We start from the raw sequence: 21,888 nt of genomic DNA, 5'->3' as shown, positions 1-21,888 counted from the left end.
TCCTGGTCCGGGAAAACGGATGAAAAATACGGACGTGTGAATTAGGCCTTAAAGCTGTCATTGCAAAATATCCAGGAAGCCCCAACTATCATAGGAGTTGAGCTCTTTTTCGGCCTGTTAGGCTCCAGGGAGCCATTTGTACCACCAAAAATTTTACTGACAGAACCAAATGTTTGTGTCCTTACCATTTCTCAAACATGGTTTCGGTAAGAGAAAATTCATCTGATCTGGTTAAGAGCACACACATAGCTATGACATCACAGCAGCAAGAGCCCGCCCACTCAGCAAGCATCAGTTCTGGCTGCACAACACTTTTTGTTGCACTATAATAAATATACCTCTTCCATTTATCAGCTGTAGAATAAAGATGAGAGCCGTAAGAGTCCATTGTGAGAAGTAAAACTTTTATATTCCAATGTTGGCAAAAAAAATATTATCTTTTATTTACAGATTATCCCTGATCAGCAGAATTCCCAAAGCACAAAACAATATTTACAACATGTAATTCCTCAACCTAGCCACAGATGGGGCTAACAATTCTTAGGGGTGCTCCAGCGTGGGGGCACTTTTTTGGGGGGGGCACTCAGTGAAGGAGGCGGGATTCGTTTGAAGTTTGCTCGGATCCCGCCTTCTTCAATGAGTGGCTGAGTGACCCTGAGACGTAGCGTCTCGGGTGGCGTCAGACACCGGGAAGCGGCCGGGAACCGGGCACCGGAGCGCCGTGATGCGGGACACGCTGCTGAACCCGGGGAGGTAAGTGGACGTCTTTTATTTCAGCCACCTCCTCCCCGGTCCCCCCAAAAAAGTGCCCCCATGCTGGATAACCCCTTTAAAGCGTCACTGTCGTTATAACTTACAAAGTCTAAATCCAAGTTTGCAATTTACATTCATTTTTTGTTGTTATGCTGTAAAACAAAGCTGTACTTACCAGAAATCCAGGTCCAGTCTCCTGAAGGCAGATTTTCTGACTTGTGCTGGTTGAATAAAAAAGACTAAACACAGGAATTCCTGCCAGTACAGAGAGTCATGGCTCAATGTGTCCATCAGTCACATGACTGCCTTCTCTTTGAGCGCAGATGACCTGGGAAACACGGGACTTCCTGTATTTAGACTCTTTGAAAGAAAAAAAGAGTCAGAATACAGGAAGTGCCGTGTTTTCCATGTTAATGAAAAAAGAAAATTAACGAATGTAAATTGCAAACTTGCTTTATATCACATCTACTGTTCATTTAGGTTTTGAACATTACAACGACAAGTACACTTAAAAAGAGAACTGGAAATTTGACTGCTCGGAGCAGCAGTGATCTTAAGACTTAGGCCCGAATCTGAATTAAGTGGTGCTCATGTACATAATGCCAACCCATTCACTGTCTATAGGACTGTTAGAGAAAGCCAGGCACTCTACTGGGCTTCACCCTTAGTACCATTGCATATCTAGTGTTCTGTGAAGGTCTTCTGCTGTAGTGTTCTGTATTGTCAGCCTGCCACCTCGACTATGCCACTGACTACTCTACTTTTCTGCCAGCCTATAAACCATTGCCTGTCCCTTTGTGTGCTGTCTACTAGTCTGCTGGGCCAGCTGTTACCCACATTGGGACCACACTATATTCAGTTTCCACATACTAGTGTGGAATAAACCCAATAGGCTGCTTAGATTCAGCCATTGAGTTTGGTCTTAAGACTGGTAGGGTAGCACAGTAGGCCCACACCTGTTGCCCAGCACACCCATAGACTTTAAATGAAGCTGTGGTACACAGCTCACTAAGAGTCCCAGCAGTCAGACCCCCATCAATCATATACCTATTGTTCAGCTCTGACCAATACAGTTTTACATCCAAACAAGAGAAGAATATTTCATCCAGTAGGGGAAATCTTTCCATCTGTGGCCATTTTGTAGGCAGCCTGTCCTGTGAACTCCCTTTTACCATATCAAAAAATATGTACACTCACCTAATTCTACTTTTCTTCAAGCACTATTCCAGTCAGATATAAAAATTCTTACTACCTGTTCCGGTACACAGCTTGGCCACAGGGGGCAGTATTATTGAAATAATCCTCTTAGGGGGCAGTATTACAATAGTCATATTCAATCTCATAAGGGCAATATTCTAAAAATTATATTTGTGTAAATAGGGGGCAGACTTATTGTATAGTCTTTTCCACTGGGTAAAGTTATAGTGGCTATCCAACAGACATCCCATTTAGGTAATATATGCATTTTAGAGATACATATATTGGAACAGGTCCCATCAGGTGAAGGAACTAAACCTTTTCCATTGATAAATGGTTCCTGATTGTCTCTAATGAGATCCATGGTTTGACACAAAAAAATGAGATAGACCTTAGTGTGGGTTCACACTATGGAATACGCGCTGAGAAGTTCAGGTCGCATTCCGTAGCTCGTACCCACGCGCATCTCCGCCTGTGCCATGGACTTCATTCTTTGCACAGGCAGATTCCGACAGCCGTCCCATGGTGTCTATGGAACGGGCGCCGCCATGAGTGGGTAGGAGCAACGAAATCCGTCTGGACTTTTCCGTGCAGATTTAATAGTGTGAACCCACCCTTACAAGGACAAGTAATATAATTAATTAATTAATTAATTAATTACGCCAATGACCAATTGAGCTTGAAAATAGATAGCTAGATAACCTAAAGCAAATATGTTGCCTCAATCAGCAAGAAGAAGAAAGAGCACCAAGAAATATGGTTCTGTATTAGTTTTGAGGCATGATAGGAGATTGGGAGTTAAAGGTTACAATCATCATGTTTGTTATTTTGCAAGCACATGAGCGTCATAGGATGTCTCTTACTATTCACCACATGATTGTCCACTATCTATAACGAGAAGAACTTTTACAATGAGTCCAAAGTAAACCAACCACCATTCATTGTGCCAAGAGAAGATATGAAGTATCTCTACTTCCCCAATGAGATGATGTAAAATAATGGTATGTCATTACACCTGGCACTCCAGCTTTGTTCAATGGAGACAATATCCTTGGGATAGAGTAGTTGTCTGGGGCCATGTTCTCTGTTCAAGTCTAATATATAAGATCAGAAGAAGTGATGGACTCCTGCACATTAAGAAGATAAGACCAACCATTCGGGAGGGCTATGTAACCTTCCCGTACCAGATTTCACCATACATAAGCAACATGTTGTTGTTGTTCTTGTTTGTTCATACAGTAGTGCATGAGATATCAAAGTTGGATTCACAACGTACTATATTTCTATATTCAAAGATCACTTGTAGGAGCATTGGTGGGAAGATTCATCATGTGGTCATCACAAATGCTCTCCAGAACGTTAAACTTAGACCCAAAGCTTTGAAGATTTGACAGGCTAATGCTACTGCTTGAGATGCTGATGGCTTCCAGAGAAGAAGAGTGAGAAAGTTCTCCTTCCTCAGCATACACTTGCGGCTTGTACATGTCTGACGCATTCATCTGGGCATGTAGTTTCTGTAGACAAAAGTAATGCTTAGAATAAATCCTACATCAGAATGCAGAAGAACAAGTATATCAGGGGCATAGCCATAGTGGGTAGAGATGATCGAACCTCGGGATTTTGCAGGTTCGATCAAACTCAAACGTTCTCGAACCTGCAGCATTTGATTCCTGATGGCTTCCCGGTCCGTGGGGAAGGAGGAGACAGCCTGGGTACCGCCTGGAATTCAGGGATTCAAATTCTGCAGGTTCGAGAACATTCGAGTTCGATCGAGCCCGCAAAATCCCGAGGTTTGATCATCCCTAGTACCCTTTAACTTCTGTTATTGAGGCAACTAGAGATGTCTGCCAGTGGCTTTCTCCCTCTCCCCATTCAAAAGGGCAAACCAAGTACGCATACAGTATGTATGGAGGAATCAAAAGACATAGCCGATGTGGGATTTTAGAATATCATGGTTAACGGGGTTGTCCGAACAGAAGGAAAGGTGTTACCTGGTTTTGCTCCCTGTTGCTCACTTTCTCTTTTTGCTCATATTGGAAGTATATCTTGAGAGGGGGAGGGGTGCATGTCGTAAACACAACATCGGCAACATAGAGCAGCTGTTGGGCATACTTGCAAAATGCTCGAGTCCCCCTGTCAACCTCTATCACCACTATCACCTTCAAGATCAGCGAAAAGAAGTAGTGCGAGACAGAGAGCAGAACAGGTAAGACCTTCTCTGCTCCCTATACAACCCTCCTAATAAAGCAGAAGACTACACAGAAAATTTACATTTGTAAAGGCTAAATAATAACTACAAAAAAAGTATATGTATATATACATATATATATATATATATATATATTGACCTGCAATTCTGATAAAATATATTGCCCATTGTTAATAGGATGCTGTTGGCTTAGATTTAGTACGTGTCTTGGTTGTTCTTTTTTTCATCTTTTCATCTATAGCAGTGTTTATATTTGCTGGGTAATTATATAGATAACCTAGCATACAGCGGCCTGGAGACATCACACTTAAGGAAAGCATTTCCCAGTATAAAGACAGTAATTTCTCGCTGCAGAATCATTATTTTTTCTGTTTGCTGATTTGTGTTTTTAGAGATCTGGGAACGATCATTAGATGCCCAGAATAGAAGGCAGCCGCTCTCATCCTGCTTATGGCGTTAACTCTCATATCTCTGTTCCATTCATTATTAAGTGTTAGAGATGTCACAGAATAAAATAAGTGGATAGTACCACTTTCGGAACAGTGTACAACACCCTGGGCGACACTTAAAGGTAAATTTCACCTAATGTCATATAGGCTTGTCGGATGAGGAAATTGGTAAAGGGTCCCTGAGATGGAATAATCACGTACTTACCCAATTCATAGAAGAAGGGACTGCATTGTACAACCCCCAAAACCCATCTAGGAATTCAAACAGGCCTACATAGCCTAAAATGTTGGATTGTAACAATGCAACCCCCAGTCTGGTGCAACCAGTTGGAGTTTAGGGGAATGTGCACACTAGGTAATCCTGGCGGAACCCTTGTTGCAGCTGCTCCGCTGCTACCATAGGCTTCATTCTATGGTTTGCCAGATTCTGCTGTTCGCCCGAAAAATGAGCGGGCTGACGGCAGAATCTGGCAAACCATAGAATGGTGTTCCGTCCAAATTCCGTAGTGTGCTTATACCCTCAGAGAGTAAAATAATCAAATGTGATGTAAAATAATAATCTAAACAAGAGCATCTATGGGCAGGGAAGTCCTCAAGCTCACATCTTCTCTTCGTCCTCCTCATTCACTTAGTGATGCTTGTACTAGTTTCTAGCACTATGCAGAAGCAGCAGGGTGCTGTAATGGGGTCTGCAGGCAGTCCATGTAGGGAAATGGAGTTGGCTACAAAGTAAGAGTCCTAGCTGGCTCTGTCAGTTGGTTAGACAAATCAACAAACTGAGTACCATTTAGGGGGTATTTGGTGCCTTTTAGTTAGGGAAGAGGAAATTAGCCAAATTTGGGGCAGTTTGACATCTCAGGCCTGCTTAATTGCCCCATCGCAGTCTAGTAACCTAGAAACAACACAGATTTGTTGGCAATTTCTGACAACATAAAATGAACAGGGTTGCACATACCATATCTGCTACCTGTACAGCTTCAGAGGGGCACCAGGTAAAGGCGTCCACTGCCACCTTAAAAATAACTTTCTACTATCTATAAAATTGCATGTAAGGTAATGTGCCAATAAAGGCTCTATTACATGACATAACTCCGCACAATAAGGGAGTGCTGATCTTGTACATCGGAGACACTTACAGAGCCTTAACAGTGGCTCAAATGTTGGTCAGGGAAACAAACTAACCGGCCTGATTGGCTGATAAAGATGCCATGTAATAGGGCCCTAGTTTTCATACAGTAGCTCCAATTACAGGGGGATTGTCAGAGTCATAAACGGGTACTATGTGATGAGCTTATGGAAAGCAAGAGACCTATAGACTATCCCTCTACTGTCATTGTAGCATTATAACTGAGGGACATCCTACCTTTATTAGCGCTGCCTCCAGGGTCCTGGAATATTTTCTTTGCAAAGAATTGTGACTTCCCGCAAAAGAACGATGTCCATTTGAATGCTAAAGGTAAAACAGTACTATTAATATACACTACACATACAATAGCATAGCCTCTAAAGGCATTTACTGGTACACCTGTTTTTATACTGGTGGCCCACCCATGTGCAGTAGAACGGCCCTGGAACTCAATGAAGATATTGCTATTGTTAAACTCAAACCCATAACACAGTAACCCAAAGTGAAAACTATATCCCCAACAATAAACGCACATTGGTGCAGTGACTATGAGCACCTCCAAACAAGCTGAACCAGTCCAACCATGAGTTACAAAGACCTGTCGGCGAAACACATAGGTTCTAAGGAACTTACCTGAACTCGCAAGGAGTTGGTTCTTCGGATGTTTGTGTGCCGTCTCCCGCTATGATAGCTCTGAAAAATATTGGATACTATTAGAGACCGCTTTATGTAGTGTCCCCAACACCATTTGTGCTTGCATGAAAGAGTTAACTACAGTAGGGGTAACCCAACCTTGTTGTTCCTATACAAACGTGTCTCCATAGTATAGATTTGCATCTATAGGAGACACTATTCTTATTTGCAGCTATTTTTGTTTCTTTGTATGCATTTGTTGTATACATTAGGGATGTTTTTGGTCATTGAAGTCATTATCCTAGATTTTAATGGCTACAGTCATCCATCAGCTGTTTCAACCCTGGTGTCTCAAGTGGATCAGTTAATAACATGTCTCTGTAGATAATAAGGATTATTTGTTGCCAACGCAGCATGGTAGACAATGAGATGGGGATGTTCTAAAAATATAGTCCTCACCCAGGGCTTATCCATATATGCTTAATAGGGGTATATAGCTCAAAGCATATTGCCTATATGCAATCCTGTGGCAAAGAGTCCTTTTACCCAACCAGACAACACGTCCTAGTTGTGAGGGCTACAAGTGCACCCAACAGCACCCCCTACTATTATACAGTGAAGTCACATTATTATGACCACTTCCTATTCATGAGCATAGCTTATGAAAGAGTCACGTGTGGTATATAAGGGGTGAATAGGCAGTCCGCTCACATATCCCTCGCTGCTGTCATGGGTAATAGGGGTGATGGTTATTATACATGATTATTGTCCTCCAGACCAGGAATGGCGGTATTTCTGCTCTGTTCTGCATATGGCGTCATCGTGAATATGTGATGTGGGAAATATGGAGCACCACATGCCACTGATGTAAGACGTGAATATTGGCTATGAAGGGGAAGAAGGCAGAAAACACACTACAGTGGAGCATATAAGCGTCATAAGGCACCAGTGGCTACCATGTAACATTAGTGATCCCTACTATGTATGGGACTCCCAAGCAGAAGGATGGTCATGCTCCTCTGATAACCAAGCAGGAAAGACAAAAGGGTTGCATAGGGTTGTCTTCTCTTATGAGTCAAGTTTTCTGCTTTACTGAATGGATAGACGTGGGAGGCGAGAAACATTAGAGAACAAACACCATGCAGTCATTGCTGGAAGCACACAAGCTGGTGGTGGCAGCGTTGTGGTCTGGGGGATGTTCTCTGGGGCACTCATCCATGTTTAGGTCCTCTCAGCCGATCTGTGTATGAATCCATCCTTGTAGATCCTACATACCGATTGTCTTCCCTGGGGTGAATGGGATCTTCCAGCAAGATAATGTGACATGTGCATGACCAAGACTTCCCAGTACTATGCTGATGACACCCTAATTCTCCAGAACTTAACTGGGCATTTGTTGGATGGATCAACTCAAAGGTGGTGTGGGCTCTATGGACTCCTGTGGAGTGCAGTCAGCATGACTCCAGATACCAGGTGACACCACCAGGATCATACGGAGTCACTCTCTGTCCGTATACCTGCTGTCTGGGCTGAACATGGCGGTAACTCTGGGTGTCAGCTACTGGTCACAATAATGTATATAAAGGCATAGTGGTAGCATACACAGTTCTGTTATCCCCTCTGACACATAAGAAGGTTTTGCATTAGGACCCAGACACAACACAAATGCTGTGATTTGCTTACGGAATGTCGGTATCTAGTTGATCGATCAAAAGTTCCTGTTCCTGCTCCTGCTCCTGCTCGGGTTACATCTTGAAATTTAAATGTCTGTACCTATAAGAACCAAACATAATGTAAGTTGTTTTTTTTGTAAGTCACTGCTACCAGAAGAAAATAATATTCTATTGACAAATACCCAGGGGGGCGCTCACCTGTGAGTTATTGGAGAGGGCCGATCTCGACTTATTAGTAGCGCTCATCGTTGTGGTCTGTATCATACAAGAAATGGAAAATACTGTTTGCTAATGTGATAGTGATACTAATGTGACATTTAAATGGGAACTATCACTTAAAAAAAAAGTAAAAAAAAAAAAACTTTTGACACGTCATAGAGATTTTTGATTAGTCCTGGTCTGTGTTTTCAGTCATGTGACCAACACGCTGTGCCACCTTAATAGGGCTTCCTTAAGAAATCCCCCCTCCTCTTCTTCACCTCTGGAGTTTGCAGCTGCACTTGTCACATGTCAGGATGGCAGGGAGGGAAGAGATGAGTACAGACTGTAAAGCTGCCTGAACACTTCCTGTCCGGTGTACCAGGCTAATTTGTCAACACCCCCCCCCCACACACACACACACACACACGCTGCTCCTTCATGAAGTGGGAGTATAGTTATGTATAGGGGGGGGGGTGTATATCTGTGTGTGTGTGTAATGTGAACACTGTGTTATGTATGTGTTTTTGTGTGACCTGTGTGTTATACACATGTGTGGTATGTGTCTATACATGTATGTGGCTGTGTATATATATAATTATTTATTTTTTTTTTTTTTACTATATGTGTATTAAAGGGAACCTATCACCACCAACTAGCCCCTGCAGCTATATATACAGTGTAATAGGGCTGGTAGCACTGCTTGCTACACAAATCCTCCAAAACTGGGTGGTCCTCAATGGCAAAGTGACTGCAGGCACAAAAAATCTTATGTAATCACCGCTGGCTCCAACAGTGAGAATGGCGCCCAGAAGGAAGTGAACACACAGGACTACTTCGCTGCTGAGGACCACCAATAGATAAAGTACTTTTTTAGGGGACTTGTGTAAAGGCCCTATTACACAAAACAATTATCGTCTGTACTTGTCTGTATTCGGCCGTTACGGCCGATAATTGTCTTGTGTAAAAGAAGACAACGATCAGCCAACATGAACAATGTCGTCTGCGGTGGCAGCAGACCGCTGCTATCTTCTATGGGCTGCCCAGATGATCTAGCGATCACCCAGGCAGCCCCCCCCCACTCCCCGCGCTCTTAACCGCTCGCTGCCGACATATGTAATAGCTGACATTGCTCGTATGCTCCTCTCCTTCATCTCATGTAATAGGGGCTTTACAGTCAAAGCAAGCACTTTTATGTTTGCAAACAGTGCTACCAGTCCTATTAAACTGTATGTATAGCTGCTGGGGCTAGTTGGTGGACAGGAAGGGGTAAAATGTTGTGTTCTCTTTTTCATGTAACCCTAATATATGCGCTTTTACGCTTTTTTTGCATTCTGCTATTTGTCTCTGATGGAAATTTTACTGTGCTGTGGTATTAATACTATTATTATTATTATTACTTATATGGTCTCTAAGTTATTGTATATGACATATATACAAATATGTTTGGTGGGTTTTATTCAGTAACAGTGTGGTAATATAATTAACCTTCTATATAATGTTAGAGGTCATGGTGTGACGGCACTGTCATAATAGCGGTAGTATTAGTAGAATTGGTCTTAGTATCATGCAATTTGTTCAGATCAGTAGACAGGTAATATTCAATCACTACATAGGGGTAATATTTGGTCATATTATGTTCACACACCATCATTTTTGTCCATTTAGCAGCTAGTCATTTTGAGTCCAAAAAAACTTTCGTTTTCTGGACTCAAATTGATGGGTGCCCTAAAAGACGGCCATTAAAGGGCCAAAAATGACGGTGTGGGATGGTGTGTTTCCAGGAGTTATATATAGGTGTTGTATATTAGCATAGATTTTTTTTTTTTTTCAGTTTTATCTGCTGTTTTTTCATATGATTTCATATGTACTGAACAATTGGGGTAAAAAAAAGCCATAGAAACATGGCAGCCAAAAAATAGTGACAGGTACAGAACTAGGGATGGTCCGAACCCTCCGAGGTTCGGGTTCGTATGAACTCGAACGCAAGGCATCAGATTCCCGCTGTCTGCCCGCTCCGTGGAGCGGGTGGATACAGCGAGAGGGCCGCCTGGAAAACTGGGATAAAGCCTATGGATACAGCCTCCCGCTGTATCTACCCTCTCCACAGAGCAGGCAGACAGCAGTAATCATTACCGAGAGTTCGGGTTCGTACGAACCTGAACCGAACTCAGTGTTAGGGCCACGGCGACGTCCCGTGCTCCGGATCGCCGCCGCACCCTCTCTCCCACTTCTGCAGCAGCCGGTGTCCATATGCAAGGACCCGGTGCTGCTGTTGCTTCGGCCCCGGGGGGCGCCTCACCTCACCACGCTCCTGTCCGTCGCTGTGCCAGCTGTCTCAGAATTAAAGGGGCACTGCGCTCCTAATTGGCTGAATGTTAATCACTCCCCTATAAGTTCCAGCCCTGCCCCCTTCCAGGTGTTGGAGCCTCTACATGCTTCCCATAGCGTTTGGCCCAGCTCCCTGTTGTTCCTGATTCCTGTCCGCTACCTGGTCCCTACTCCTTGTTCCTGATTCCTGCTCCTCTGTTACACTATTGCTCCTGTGTTCAGCCTGTCACCTGCGGTTACGCCTACAGACCTCTGCCAGCACCATCTCCTGCCTACTGCTCCTGCCACGCCTCGCCTGCCGTCACTAGCAACCAAGCCAGGGGTAGCGACCTGGGGGTCGCCTGCCGCAGCAAGTCCATCCCGCCTTGCGGCGGGCTCTGGTGAAAACCAGAGACCCCTTACACTCCGCTCCCTGGTGAGGTTAGTGCCATTGCTAGTGACGGTCCAGTGGATCCACTACTCCAGGCGTTACACTCGGTTCGGACCATCCCTATACAGAACACTTAAAGTGACACCATAGATCTCCACATCAGCATGGAAATGGTATGGCTTACTAAGCAGCCACCTGACCCTTATTGAGTGCTGTCTAACAAGCACAGGTTTTGTAGATGAACATTATTACATTTTCCACCATTGCAGTTATGAACTAAACTGATCAATTTCCTGCATTTTACTCAACATTACCATAAACTGCCTTCCCCACTCCCCCAACACTCTCCTACGAATCAGCCGAGTCTCTGGGGTTCCCTATTACAGTAGATTTTGTCGTTCTGGTGAAAATAAAAATAAAATATTGGAGACTGTTTTTTCATTCTAATTAGTCGGCTTTTAACACCGTCTATTTCTACCTTTTACCTCTAAATATGTAAATTTATTCCTGAAGCCTGAGCCGCAGACCTGGGAATAATTCACAAGTTTGCTGATTTGAGATAGAAAATTGTGAAATTGCTTACATCCCGAACCGAAGCCGTGTATCCTCTCGCCTCCATAATCCCCTCCCCATTTATATGCAAAAAGTTTCTACTTCTGCTTACCGAGTATTTTATGGCACCGGTTCTTTTGAAGGGCGAGTCAGTGTCTTCCTACTCAAGAGACAAAAACTTACTCAGGATTGAAGGTTTCACAAAACATCTTAATAAAGGGTGGTCCACGTTTTTCTAAGAAGTTTTTCTTAAAACAAGATGATGTCTGAGGGTCCTGCTGCCAGAAGCGCCGGCGATCAGCCGAACTCCAAAGAGCAACTAAGTAGTAAGTTTCCCTGTAGCACCACCACAGGTGAAATACAGTATTGCATAGTTCGAACTGAAATCAAGAGATAGGGGCGTTCTTTCTGACATATTTATATAGAGGTGTTAAAAGGGGTTGTATAGGTTTATAAAAACATGACTGCTTTTTCGTGAAAACAGTACCGCCTCTGTACACAGATTCTGTTTCATATTGCTGTTGCACTTGGTTAAACTGGACCAAGCTTAAATACTAAATGCAACCATACACAAGGGCAGCTCCAACATTTATGCACCAAAATAATACTTTCTATAAAAGAGAAGAATTCATGGACAAATCTATTTGCTAGCCTATCAATAAAAACAATTATTCTATACACAACTGATACGTTACCTGCTCATTGGCTGTGACTCCTATCATGTTTCCCATTCCATTCAATCCATTTGTAGTCTAAGGAGAAATAAGCAGATGTTGTGTTGTGTTGTGTTGAGACAGACAGACAGACAGACAGACAGATAGATAGAAAATAGATAGATAGATAGATAGATAGATAGATAGATAGATAGATAGGAGATAGATTGATAGATAGATAGATAGATAGAAAATAGATAGATAGATAGATAGATAGATAGATAGATAGATAGACAAATAGATAGACTAAAAGCCATATATGTTATTTTACGGGATACGGTTCTGACCTCTCTGGTAACCTGATATTACGATAATTGGTTCAGTTTAATCTATCTAAGAATTTCTCCCTTATAATCATCCATATGTAGTGTAAGCCCCCGCTCCATACCACACCACACCACTCCCTCCTCTCTGTTTATCTATCTTATGTCTATCTCTAGTTATCCATCTCACATCTATCTATCTATCTATCTATCTATCTATCTATCTATCTATGTACAGTATCTATCTATCTCCTATCTACCTATCTATCTATCTATCTATCTATCTATCTCCTATCTATCTATCTATCTATCTATCTATCTATCTATGTAAAGTAGCTTGACGGCACTCCAGATAAGGTGAAAACAAAGAGTTCACATTTATTCACAAAGTGCACAGCACAGCATACAAAGTAATTAGGCAACGTTTCTGTGGCCTCTCGCCACCATTTTCAAGCCCTGTGGCGAGAGGCCACAGAAACGTTGCCTAATTACTTTGTATGCTGTGCTGTGCACTTTGTGAATAAATGTGAACTCTTTTTTTTCACCTTATCTGGAGTGCCGTCAAGCTACTTTACATATATACTGTGGACTCGTGGTTGGAGTATTTGCCTGGCACCCATATTTTTCCTGTGCTGCTGAAATTACTAAGAGAATATCTATCTATCTATCTATCTATCTATCTATCTATCTATCTATCTCCTATCAGTATCATATCTATCCATATAATCTATCTCCTATCTATCTCCTATGTATCTATCTATCTATCTATCTATCTAATCTATGTATCTCCTTTCTCATATCTATCTATCTATTTGTCTCATATCTATCTATCTATCTATCTATCTATCTCTTATATACTATCTATCTGTCTGTCTCATATCTATTTTTTGTCTATCTAATACAATATAGACAAAGGCAGCACAGGGCAGACCATGCAAGGTAGGTAAGGTGCAAGGCATTGACTGGGCCTTGGTCCAAATGTCCCACCATCTCAATATTCCACAAAACATATTGACAGCAGCAAACACACCCAAAAGCGTGTTAGGCTATGTTCACACTTGGTAAGAGACTGGCCGTTCTTAGAGAAGATCGTTCCAACCGGCATTGCAGTACCGGCCGGATGGTCTTTAGGGCCACTGAGTTCTCATCCAGGCACATTTGTGCGCTCCTGCATCAGAACTCCCCACTGCACACTATGGAGTGTGTGGCCGGAGCCGCACACTCCATTGTGTGAACTGACAGGGTTCTGTGCTGCAGCTATCCATTGAATAGCGGCAGCAGAAAAGTGACATGTCAGTTTCTCATGAAGCCGCTAGGGATCTTGGCTGGAGTGTATACGTTGTGTATACACTCCTCCGGGTGGGATTCCCTCAGCCTGCAGCACAACATAAGTTCCATACTAATCACAGCCGTTGCAACAACGGCCGTGATTACTGCGGAACTTACGTTGTGTGAACATGGCCTTAAGGTGTATTTCTTTTTTCATCAATTGTGAACAGGCGACAATCTGGCTTCCTCAAAGAACGTTTCTCAGGCAGCAATAAGTGACATAGGACTATTTTATATCCACTTCTCTTTCCTCTGACAAACCTTGTGTGTTAATTACAAGTCATCAGACAGAATTACATACGTGCAGTGCAATAATAGAAAGTGACAGTGCATATATTCAGTATCGGACTGGGTTATCTGGGGCCCACCAAAGGAAATGATCCTGGGGGCCCACCAATGAAGAACCAGTGAGAAACAACATGTCAGTCAGTGTAAGTGCAGGATCTAAAGCTGGGGGCCCACCAGAGGATCCTCCAGTTCTCTGGTGGGCCATATTTTTATATATTCACAAACAATATATAAAGTGTAAAAAAAAATGTGCATGTCATTAGTTAATGTGTTAAAAGATCATTGAATTCATATTCATAGAGATGGGAATTCAATCAATGATCTTTTAACACATTTATTAATGAAATACATGTTTTTGCAGCACTGGCATTTTTTTTACACTTCATACATTGTGAATATATACAAATATATGCACTGTCACCTTCTATTATTACATTGCATGTATGTATTTCTGTCTGCACTTTATTTGGATTTTATACATAATAATTAACACACAAGGTATGTCATTATGCACTGATGTGGGAGGAAGGAGAAGAGGCTATAAACTTCTCCCATCTGACTTATTGCTGCAATGAGGGAACCTAAAACTCTAGTGTTCATACTTAATGGAAAAATAAACGCACCTTAAGGGTAGTTTCACGCGTACCCGCTGGAATCCTGGTACTGTAACTTCAATGGGGTTACATACCCACAGCAGAATTTTCATTAACCCCTTTAACCCCCTTGCCGCCCGCAGCCCTCAGCATACAACACCCCATTGAAGTGACAGCACCAGGATTTGCAGCAGATTTTGCTGCAAACTCGCAGGGTGAAATCCGGTACGTGTGAAGCTACCCTTACACGATGGATACCTTGCCTTGGTTTTTCCCATGTCATTACATTGACTCATAGGGCCCCTTAATATGGTGGTTTTGGTGGTTTCCCTACAGGAGCCACCCCTGGTCTGGGTCCTTTGGGATATCTGGCTAGTCTTGTGTTTCCAGACTCTTCTTTTGCATATTCATGTTTCCCAGGGAGCAATGCGCCTAGGATTTCACTGCATTGAGCGCTTTAACCGGCAGCCGGCAGTGTTATTATTTGGTTGGTCTCCCTGAGATCAGTGATACGTTTCTCTTACACGCTTTCTGGAAGTGCAGCTGTAAATATGTTTTGTGGACTATCCATCTATCACAAATGTATCTATATCTATCTATCTCCCATCTATCATTTATCTGTCTATCTATCTAATTAATATCTATGTCATATCTATCTATCTTTCTAATATCTGTCTATCACATGTCTATCTATCTACTAGAGATGAGCGAGTAGTGAAATATTTGAAAATTCGAAATTTGAGTAGACCGCTATGGGAGAAAAATAGTTGTTTCTTAGAAACCAAAATTCGACCTCTTGGTGCAAACACCTCTGGAATGCAACTGGGACAGAAGGGGAAGCATGCCTGGGTGCATCTAACACACCAAAGTCGCAGCATTATACCACTATCACAGCCTCTCAACAATACACTACAAACACAATATAACCTCTAGTGGAAGTGGAAAGTAGAAAAAACACCAGGAATCCTTCTTTCCTCTACATTAGCATGGAATTTTAAGCAAAAGAAACATTTTCATGCACCAATTTAAATCATATTGGCTATGAAAACTACAGATGGCATAGACAAGGGGGAAATCAAACAGCACCCACCGCTAACTGTCATTGTGTGTTTGTGTGTGTGTGTGTGTTTGTTTGTGTGATGTGGTCAGACACGTTCTACACATAAAGGGGTGTGGTTCTCATGGAAACCATGTAAAAATGTAAAATGAGGCCCTTCAGTGAGGTGAGCCCTCGAAAAATCCTGGGAGTTACATAACAATACAGTCTTCGGATGCAGCTGTCAACCACCCTTTTCCCATGTTATAAATAAAAATAAATAAATAAATATGTTTGGTACCGCCACATGCGTAATTGCCCAAACTATTATTTAATCTTATTCCTGATCTTGCACGGTAAATGGCGTAAGCACAAAAAAATCCCAAAGTGCAAAATTGTGCCTTTTTGATCGCATCAAATCCCGAAAAATTGTAATAAAAAGCGATCAAAAAGTCGCATATGCGCAATCAAGGTACCAATAGAAAGAAAACATCATGGCGCAAAAAATGACACCTCACACAGCCCCATAGATCAAAGGATAAAAGCGCTATAAGCCTGGGAATAGAGATTTTAAAGAACGTATGTTTGTTAACAATGGTTTGAATTTTTTACAGGCCATCAGATACAATGAAAGTTATACATGTTACATATCGTTGTAATCGTAACAACTTGAGGAACATGCATAACAAGTCAGTTTTACCCCGGGGCAAACGGTGTAAAAACTAAAACCGCCCAAATAAAAGAAATGCGTTTTTTTTCTCAATTTCACCATACATTTAATTTTTTTTTAATTACTTATAAAAATATAAAATAAAAAAAATAAGGGCTCATGTGGGTTTCTAGGTGGAAAAATGCAACTTCTATGGCCTTATATACACACGAAAAACAAAAAATTTTTACAATTCATCACATAATATAAAAGTTATAATATGTTAAATATCGTTTTAATCGTAACGACTTGAGGAACATATATAACAAGTCAGTTTTACCCCAAGGCGAACGGCACAAAAACACATGCTCCCCCAAATAAACAAATTGCGTTTGTTTGTTTTTTTAAATTTCACCACACATTGAAATTTTTTTGTGTTTTGCAGTATACTTTATGCAAAAATTTAGTCTGTCATTGCAAAAAATAAGGGCTCATGTGGGCCTCTAGGTAAAAAAATGCAAGTGCTATGGCCTTTTAAGCACAAGGAGGAAAAAAAACTTGTCTCTGTCCTTAAGAGGTTAAGCTGAGCGCAACAAACATTAATTTTTAGGCCCACGTGGTGAGCCCAACAAAAATTATTTTTAGGCCCTTGAGCTGAGCCCTACAAAAATTGATTTTTAGGCCCTACAGGGGAGCCCTTGAAAAAATTATCTTGAGGCCCTTTGAGGTGATCACTCAAAAAAATTCTATGCATGGCCCTTAAGACAAGCCCTCTAAAAATGTGTAAATCTGTTATCGTCCAGCCTTTAAAGATTGGTAAAAATTGCCCATTTTTACGGTGATTAAGGAGGAGGAGAAAGAAAGGAGCTTCAGCAGACATGGCACTTCATGTTTTGCTGCTTTCCACCGGTGGAGAAGCAAACTCTGGGTCAATCCAATGGCTGTTCATTTTGTTAAGCGACAGCCTGTCAGTATTATAATAATTATTAAAATAATTATAAAATTTATTATTATTATTATTTTTATTTTTATTTTTTTTCGGGTATACAGCCGTATACCCGATATATGATTTTTTACAAATGCCTTCAGGCAACAGGCGTTCCAATGGTTAATGTTCCGCACAGAATGCAAAACAGTAGTACCAAATTGTTATTTTATTTGGCACACTCTCCAATGGTTAATGTTACACACAGATCACAAATTATTACTTTTTTTTTGTACACTCTCAGTATACACCCGTATACCCTATATCTGAAGTTTTTATCAAGTAGATACACTGCAGCTAGAGATGAGCAAACCTCGAGCATACTCGAGTTGATCCAAACCCGAACTTTTGGCATTTGATTAGCGGTGGCTGCTGAAGTTGGATACAGCCCTAAGGCTATGTGGGAAAACATGGATATAGTCATTGGCTGTATCCATGTTTTCCAGACAACCTTAGAGCTTTATCCAAGTTCAGCAGCCCCCATCTAATCACGAGTCGATCGTTTGGGTTCGGATCGACTCGAACTCGAACCCGGTTCGCTCATCTCTAAATGCAGCCTATTCCTCACAGTGCACTTCAGCTGCCTGCCTATCTGAACACACTGATGCTCTGCTAGCCGGTTTAATAGCTGTATATACGTGTGATCAAGCTCTGCTATCTATAATTTTAGCCCTAACAAGGGCTTTTGGGGGTCCCTCCTGCCTAAAATCACCTAACACCTAACTGTCCCTGCTATACACTGTCTACCTGTCTAGCTCCAAGTAGCATCTGAAAACCACTATTATTTCACTCTGAAGGTCACATGGTTTAGCCAGCCAATGAATGTAGAAGCTTTTTTCCCCTGCCTGTGTGCTCCTAGTGCCTGTACCACCCAACACCCCACATTGTTATTGGTTAAAAAAAAAAGCTCCAGGGAAGGTGGGAGGGGAATCAAATTTTTCCTGCGTTTTCGAAAATGAGTATTTCAAATAGTGTACTACTCGATTGAGCAGTACTCGCTCATCTCTACCATTTACCTATCTATTTATCATCTATCTCCTATCTATCTATCTATCTATCTATCTATCTATCTATCTATCTATCTAATTATCTTGCAGACATAGATAGATAGATAGATAGATAGATAGATAGATAGATAGATGATATGAGATAGATAGCTAGATAGATAGATAGATAGATAGATAGATAGACAGACAGACAGACAGACAGACAGACAGACAGATAGATAGATAGATAGATAGATGTTGGATGGCACCAGCTGCAGGAGCTGCAATGTAGACATATTTTATGATAAGCATGGCTTCATACCAGACAGTCCTTGTTCTCCGATTCCTCATTGTAGCTTATTATTGAGTGCAGAGCCCCATTGTCCACGTAGACCATGGCTTTCTTGGTTTCGACCTTGCACATCAGGATACACAGTACTACATGTATAAAAAATGTGAATAGAGGTGAGTGCCTGGAGGAGACACAGCAGCAGGAGGCACTGCAACAAGACAACAACAGACCAGACAGCCAAAGATTTAAAGTGTACCTGTCGCTATAACTTTTAAAATCTAAACCAAAAGTTAATGTGATATAAAGCAAGTTTGTAATTTTTTTTTATTTTGTTATCATGGAGAACACAGCACTTCATATTTTCTGACTCTTTTTTGCTCATAAAACAGGAAACAGTCAGAAAACAGGAAGTCCTGTGTATTCCACTCCATCTGAGCGCTCACAGAGAAGGCAGTCATGTGACTAATGGATACATTGAGCCGTGACTCTGTACTTGCTGGAATTTCTGTGTTTAGTCTGTTTTTTTCAACCAGCACAGAAAGTCTGCCTTCTGGAGACGACCTGGATTTCTGGTAAGTTTCAGCATTTTACCGCATGATAACAGCAGAAAAAAAAATAATGAATGTATACGGCAAACTTGCTTTACATCACATCTACTGCTGATTTAGATTTTCAAAGTTATAACAACAGGTACACTTAAAAGACATGTAAGGGCCCTATTCCACGGAATGATTATCGGCCAATATCGGCCCTTGCGCCCAATAATCGTCCCATGGAATAGGAGGCAAAGATCAGCCGACATCGTTCATGTTGGCTGATTGTTAAAGTCGTTTGTCTTTCAACATGTTGAAAGACAAACGACTTATATAGCAACGATCTGCAGCCGTTGCTCTGTGGAATAGGAGAGGCGGCAGCAGACAGCCGTTATACCCTATGGGCTGCCCCGGCGATCAGCAATCACCCGGGCAGCCCCGCTCTCCCCAGACTCACCCACTTGCTGTATCTGCGTGGAATAGCGGCAGCAGTGAGCAGGGAACGAGGAGCAAACGAGCGCTGACAGCGCTCCTTTGCTCCTCAGAGTCGGGCCTTAAGAAGTGAAGCCCCCCATTCCTCCAATGCTATGTTATATATCATATATCATAAAGAAACAGAACAGGAGACGGTGCATTATTAGCAGAGACTGCAGTAACTGATCCTGGTAGCCATTATGTTTAATCTCCTGTTTGCAATAAATTAAAAATTCAAGCTTGTCAATATAAACATAAAATTGCTGAATTGAGTAGCATTTCTAAACTCTCAGAAGGGCATGCTGGGAGTTGAATTTCCACAACAGCTCAACAGCCACAGGTTGCCATCCTCTTGCCATCCTACTTTACCTACACTGCCTCTACAGGCGAAAGAGGGTATTACAAGGCCGCAAAAATCGTCAGTTTTATGGACATAAAAACATAAAAAATTGAAGTACTCACAGAGAAAGAATACTAGAACCAACAGTATGAGTGCGATGGCGCCTCCACTCAGGGTCGGTGGGTTTTCCATTTTTTCAATACAGACGTCACCCCCCAGGCAGCTACACACATACACAGTAATGTTCTCTAAAGACTGAACACCTTGGAGGTCATAGATTTCCAGATGTAAGGTATGGTTGCCTCGAGGGGTATTTTTCTCCTTCTTAATCTTGAGGATATCATCTGAAACATTGGGAGACAACATTACAATTAACAATTATGATAAATTTAAAGTAGAGTGCAGAAAAACTGATACATCGTGTTAAATACTATACAGGACCTAAGAGGAAAGAGGAACGATTCATGGAATCACAGGACACCAGAAAGAAATCATGCTCCGCCCTATAATAGTTTTTCTTTGAGTATTCCTTTAAAGGGGTACTTGGGGGGGGGGGAGTATTTCAAATCAACTGGTTTTAGAAGTTTATAAGGATTTGTAATTTATTTTAAAAACGTATGTTTTCCAGTACTTATCAGCTGCTGGATGTCCTGCAGAAAGTGGCGTATTCTTACCAGTCTGACACAGTGCTCTCTGCTGCCACCTCTGTTGAAAACCTTTCCTGCTCTGGTCAGATCCTGTCATGGACAGAAGTGGCAGCAGAGAGCACTGTGTCAGACTGGAAAGGATACACCACTTCCCGGTAGGCATACAGCAGCTGAAAAGTATTGGAAGGCTTGATATTTACAAATAGAAGTAAATTACAAATCTATATAACTTGATTTGAAAGAAAAAAATTATAATCGGAGTACTCCTTTAAGTGGTCATTGATGTTTCAAACTACTTGGCTCCATGTGATTCGTAACATATTTGTAAATCACTTCATTCACCAAAAATGAAAAAGAAAAAGAGTTTACATAATCATTTAGTGTATGCTGCTGTTGACCTTTCTGCTCCTTGTTTTTCAGGAACCTCCACGTTAGACATATAGGTGTATTCTCGGCTCATTGACATTGGAATGCCTCATGATTTGTAGCTGGTGACTAACAAACAGTTGAAGAAATTGCTAAGATATTACCAAGAAGCCCCCCCCCCCCAATGATGTAAGTTACAGGCGATATATGGACTCCTGAAGAGTTGGGCCTCATCATGGTGCTCACTATGGGTTTTGCCTACGGGGAATGACAGGAAACTTTTAGGTGTGTCTCATTCCTCCTATAACCGGATCTTCGAGTTTGGCAGTGACTGTTCGTCCATGTTTATGACAGGTCATTTTTCGGGAAGTTAAATACTCCATCTGACAAGTACTGTAGACATGACAATAAATCTAACGTTTATCTTCCAATACTTTAAGGACAATACCATCTCTTGTGTAAGTAATTCAGCACCTTCCAGGGCATAAGACCTGCCGTCCTACTTGTCAAAATGCTGCTCCACCCTTATATATGGCTTGGGCAAATGAATCTGTCAGCAGTGGTTTGCTTATGAGTTCCAGGTTAAGAAGTCCAGGAAACATGCTTTTTATAGTTGTTATGGTCTTTACACCTTCCCTTGAGTTTCTTCCTCTCTTCTTGATGCTCCACAAACCATTATCCACTGTATCTTTTCTCCTCTCCCCCACCCACAGTCTTTTCTCCCTCTTCTTTCTCCTCACAACTTACTTCCCCTATCTTCTTTAGGGTCCTTTTACAATATTTGAACCCCTCAGCTACTAGGCCCCATTTCACCTATCATGGTATTTACCCATATATAAAGAAAAGAGGCTCTGTCAGTGCTGGTATACTCATGCTTCTAGGCCCATTGCCAAGAGCATGAAG

General features: G+C 41.8%; 1 protein-coding gene across 1 annotated transcript in view; it reads right to left on the bottom strand.

Moving 5' to 3' along the window:
- Positions 1-460: 460 nt before the first annotated feature.
- LOC138771873 (cadherin-like protein 26) overlaps positions 461-21,888 on the bottom strand; it is a 41,748-nt gene continuing 20,320 nt past the window's right edge. The window contains exons 11-19 of the mRNA XM_069951878.1: positions 20,095-20,316; positions 18,656-18,771; positions 12,187-12,243; positions 11,604-11,651; positions 8,239-8,295; positions 8,051-8,140; positions 6,368-6,427; positions 5,972-6,058; positions 461-3,464 (exon numbers count right to left, since the gene is read on the bottom strand). Of these exons, the coding sequence (XP_069807979.1) occupies positions 3,240-3,464; positions 5,972-6,058; positions 6,368-6,427; positions 8,051-8,140; positions 8,239-8,295; positions 11,604-11,651; positions 12,187-12,243; positions 18,656-18,771; positions 20,095-20,316 (962 nt within the window). The 3' untranslated portion in view covers positions 461-3,239. The remainder of the gene's footprint in view (positions 3,465-5,971; positions 6,059-6,367; positions 6,428-8,050; positions 8,141-8,238; positions 8,296-11,603; positions 11,652-12,186; positions 12,244-18,655; positions 18,772-20,094; positions 20,317-21,888) is intronic.

The sequence above is a fragment of the Dendropsophus ebraccatus genome, chromosome 14 (genome assembly GCF_027789765.1).
Source record: "Dendropsophus ebraccatus isolate aDenEbr1 chromosome 14, aDenEbr1.pat, whole genome shotgun sequence".
Classification (NCBI taxonomy): Eukaryota; Metazoa; Chordata; class Amphibia; order Anura; family Hylidae; genus Dendropsophus; species Dendropsophus ebraccatus.
Note: the sequence above shows the minus strand (reverse complement) of the source record. Positions and strands in the feature narration are given on the sequence as shown.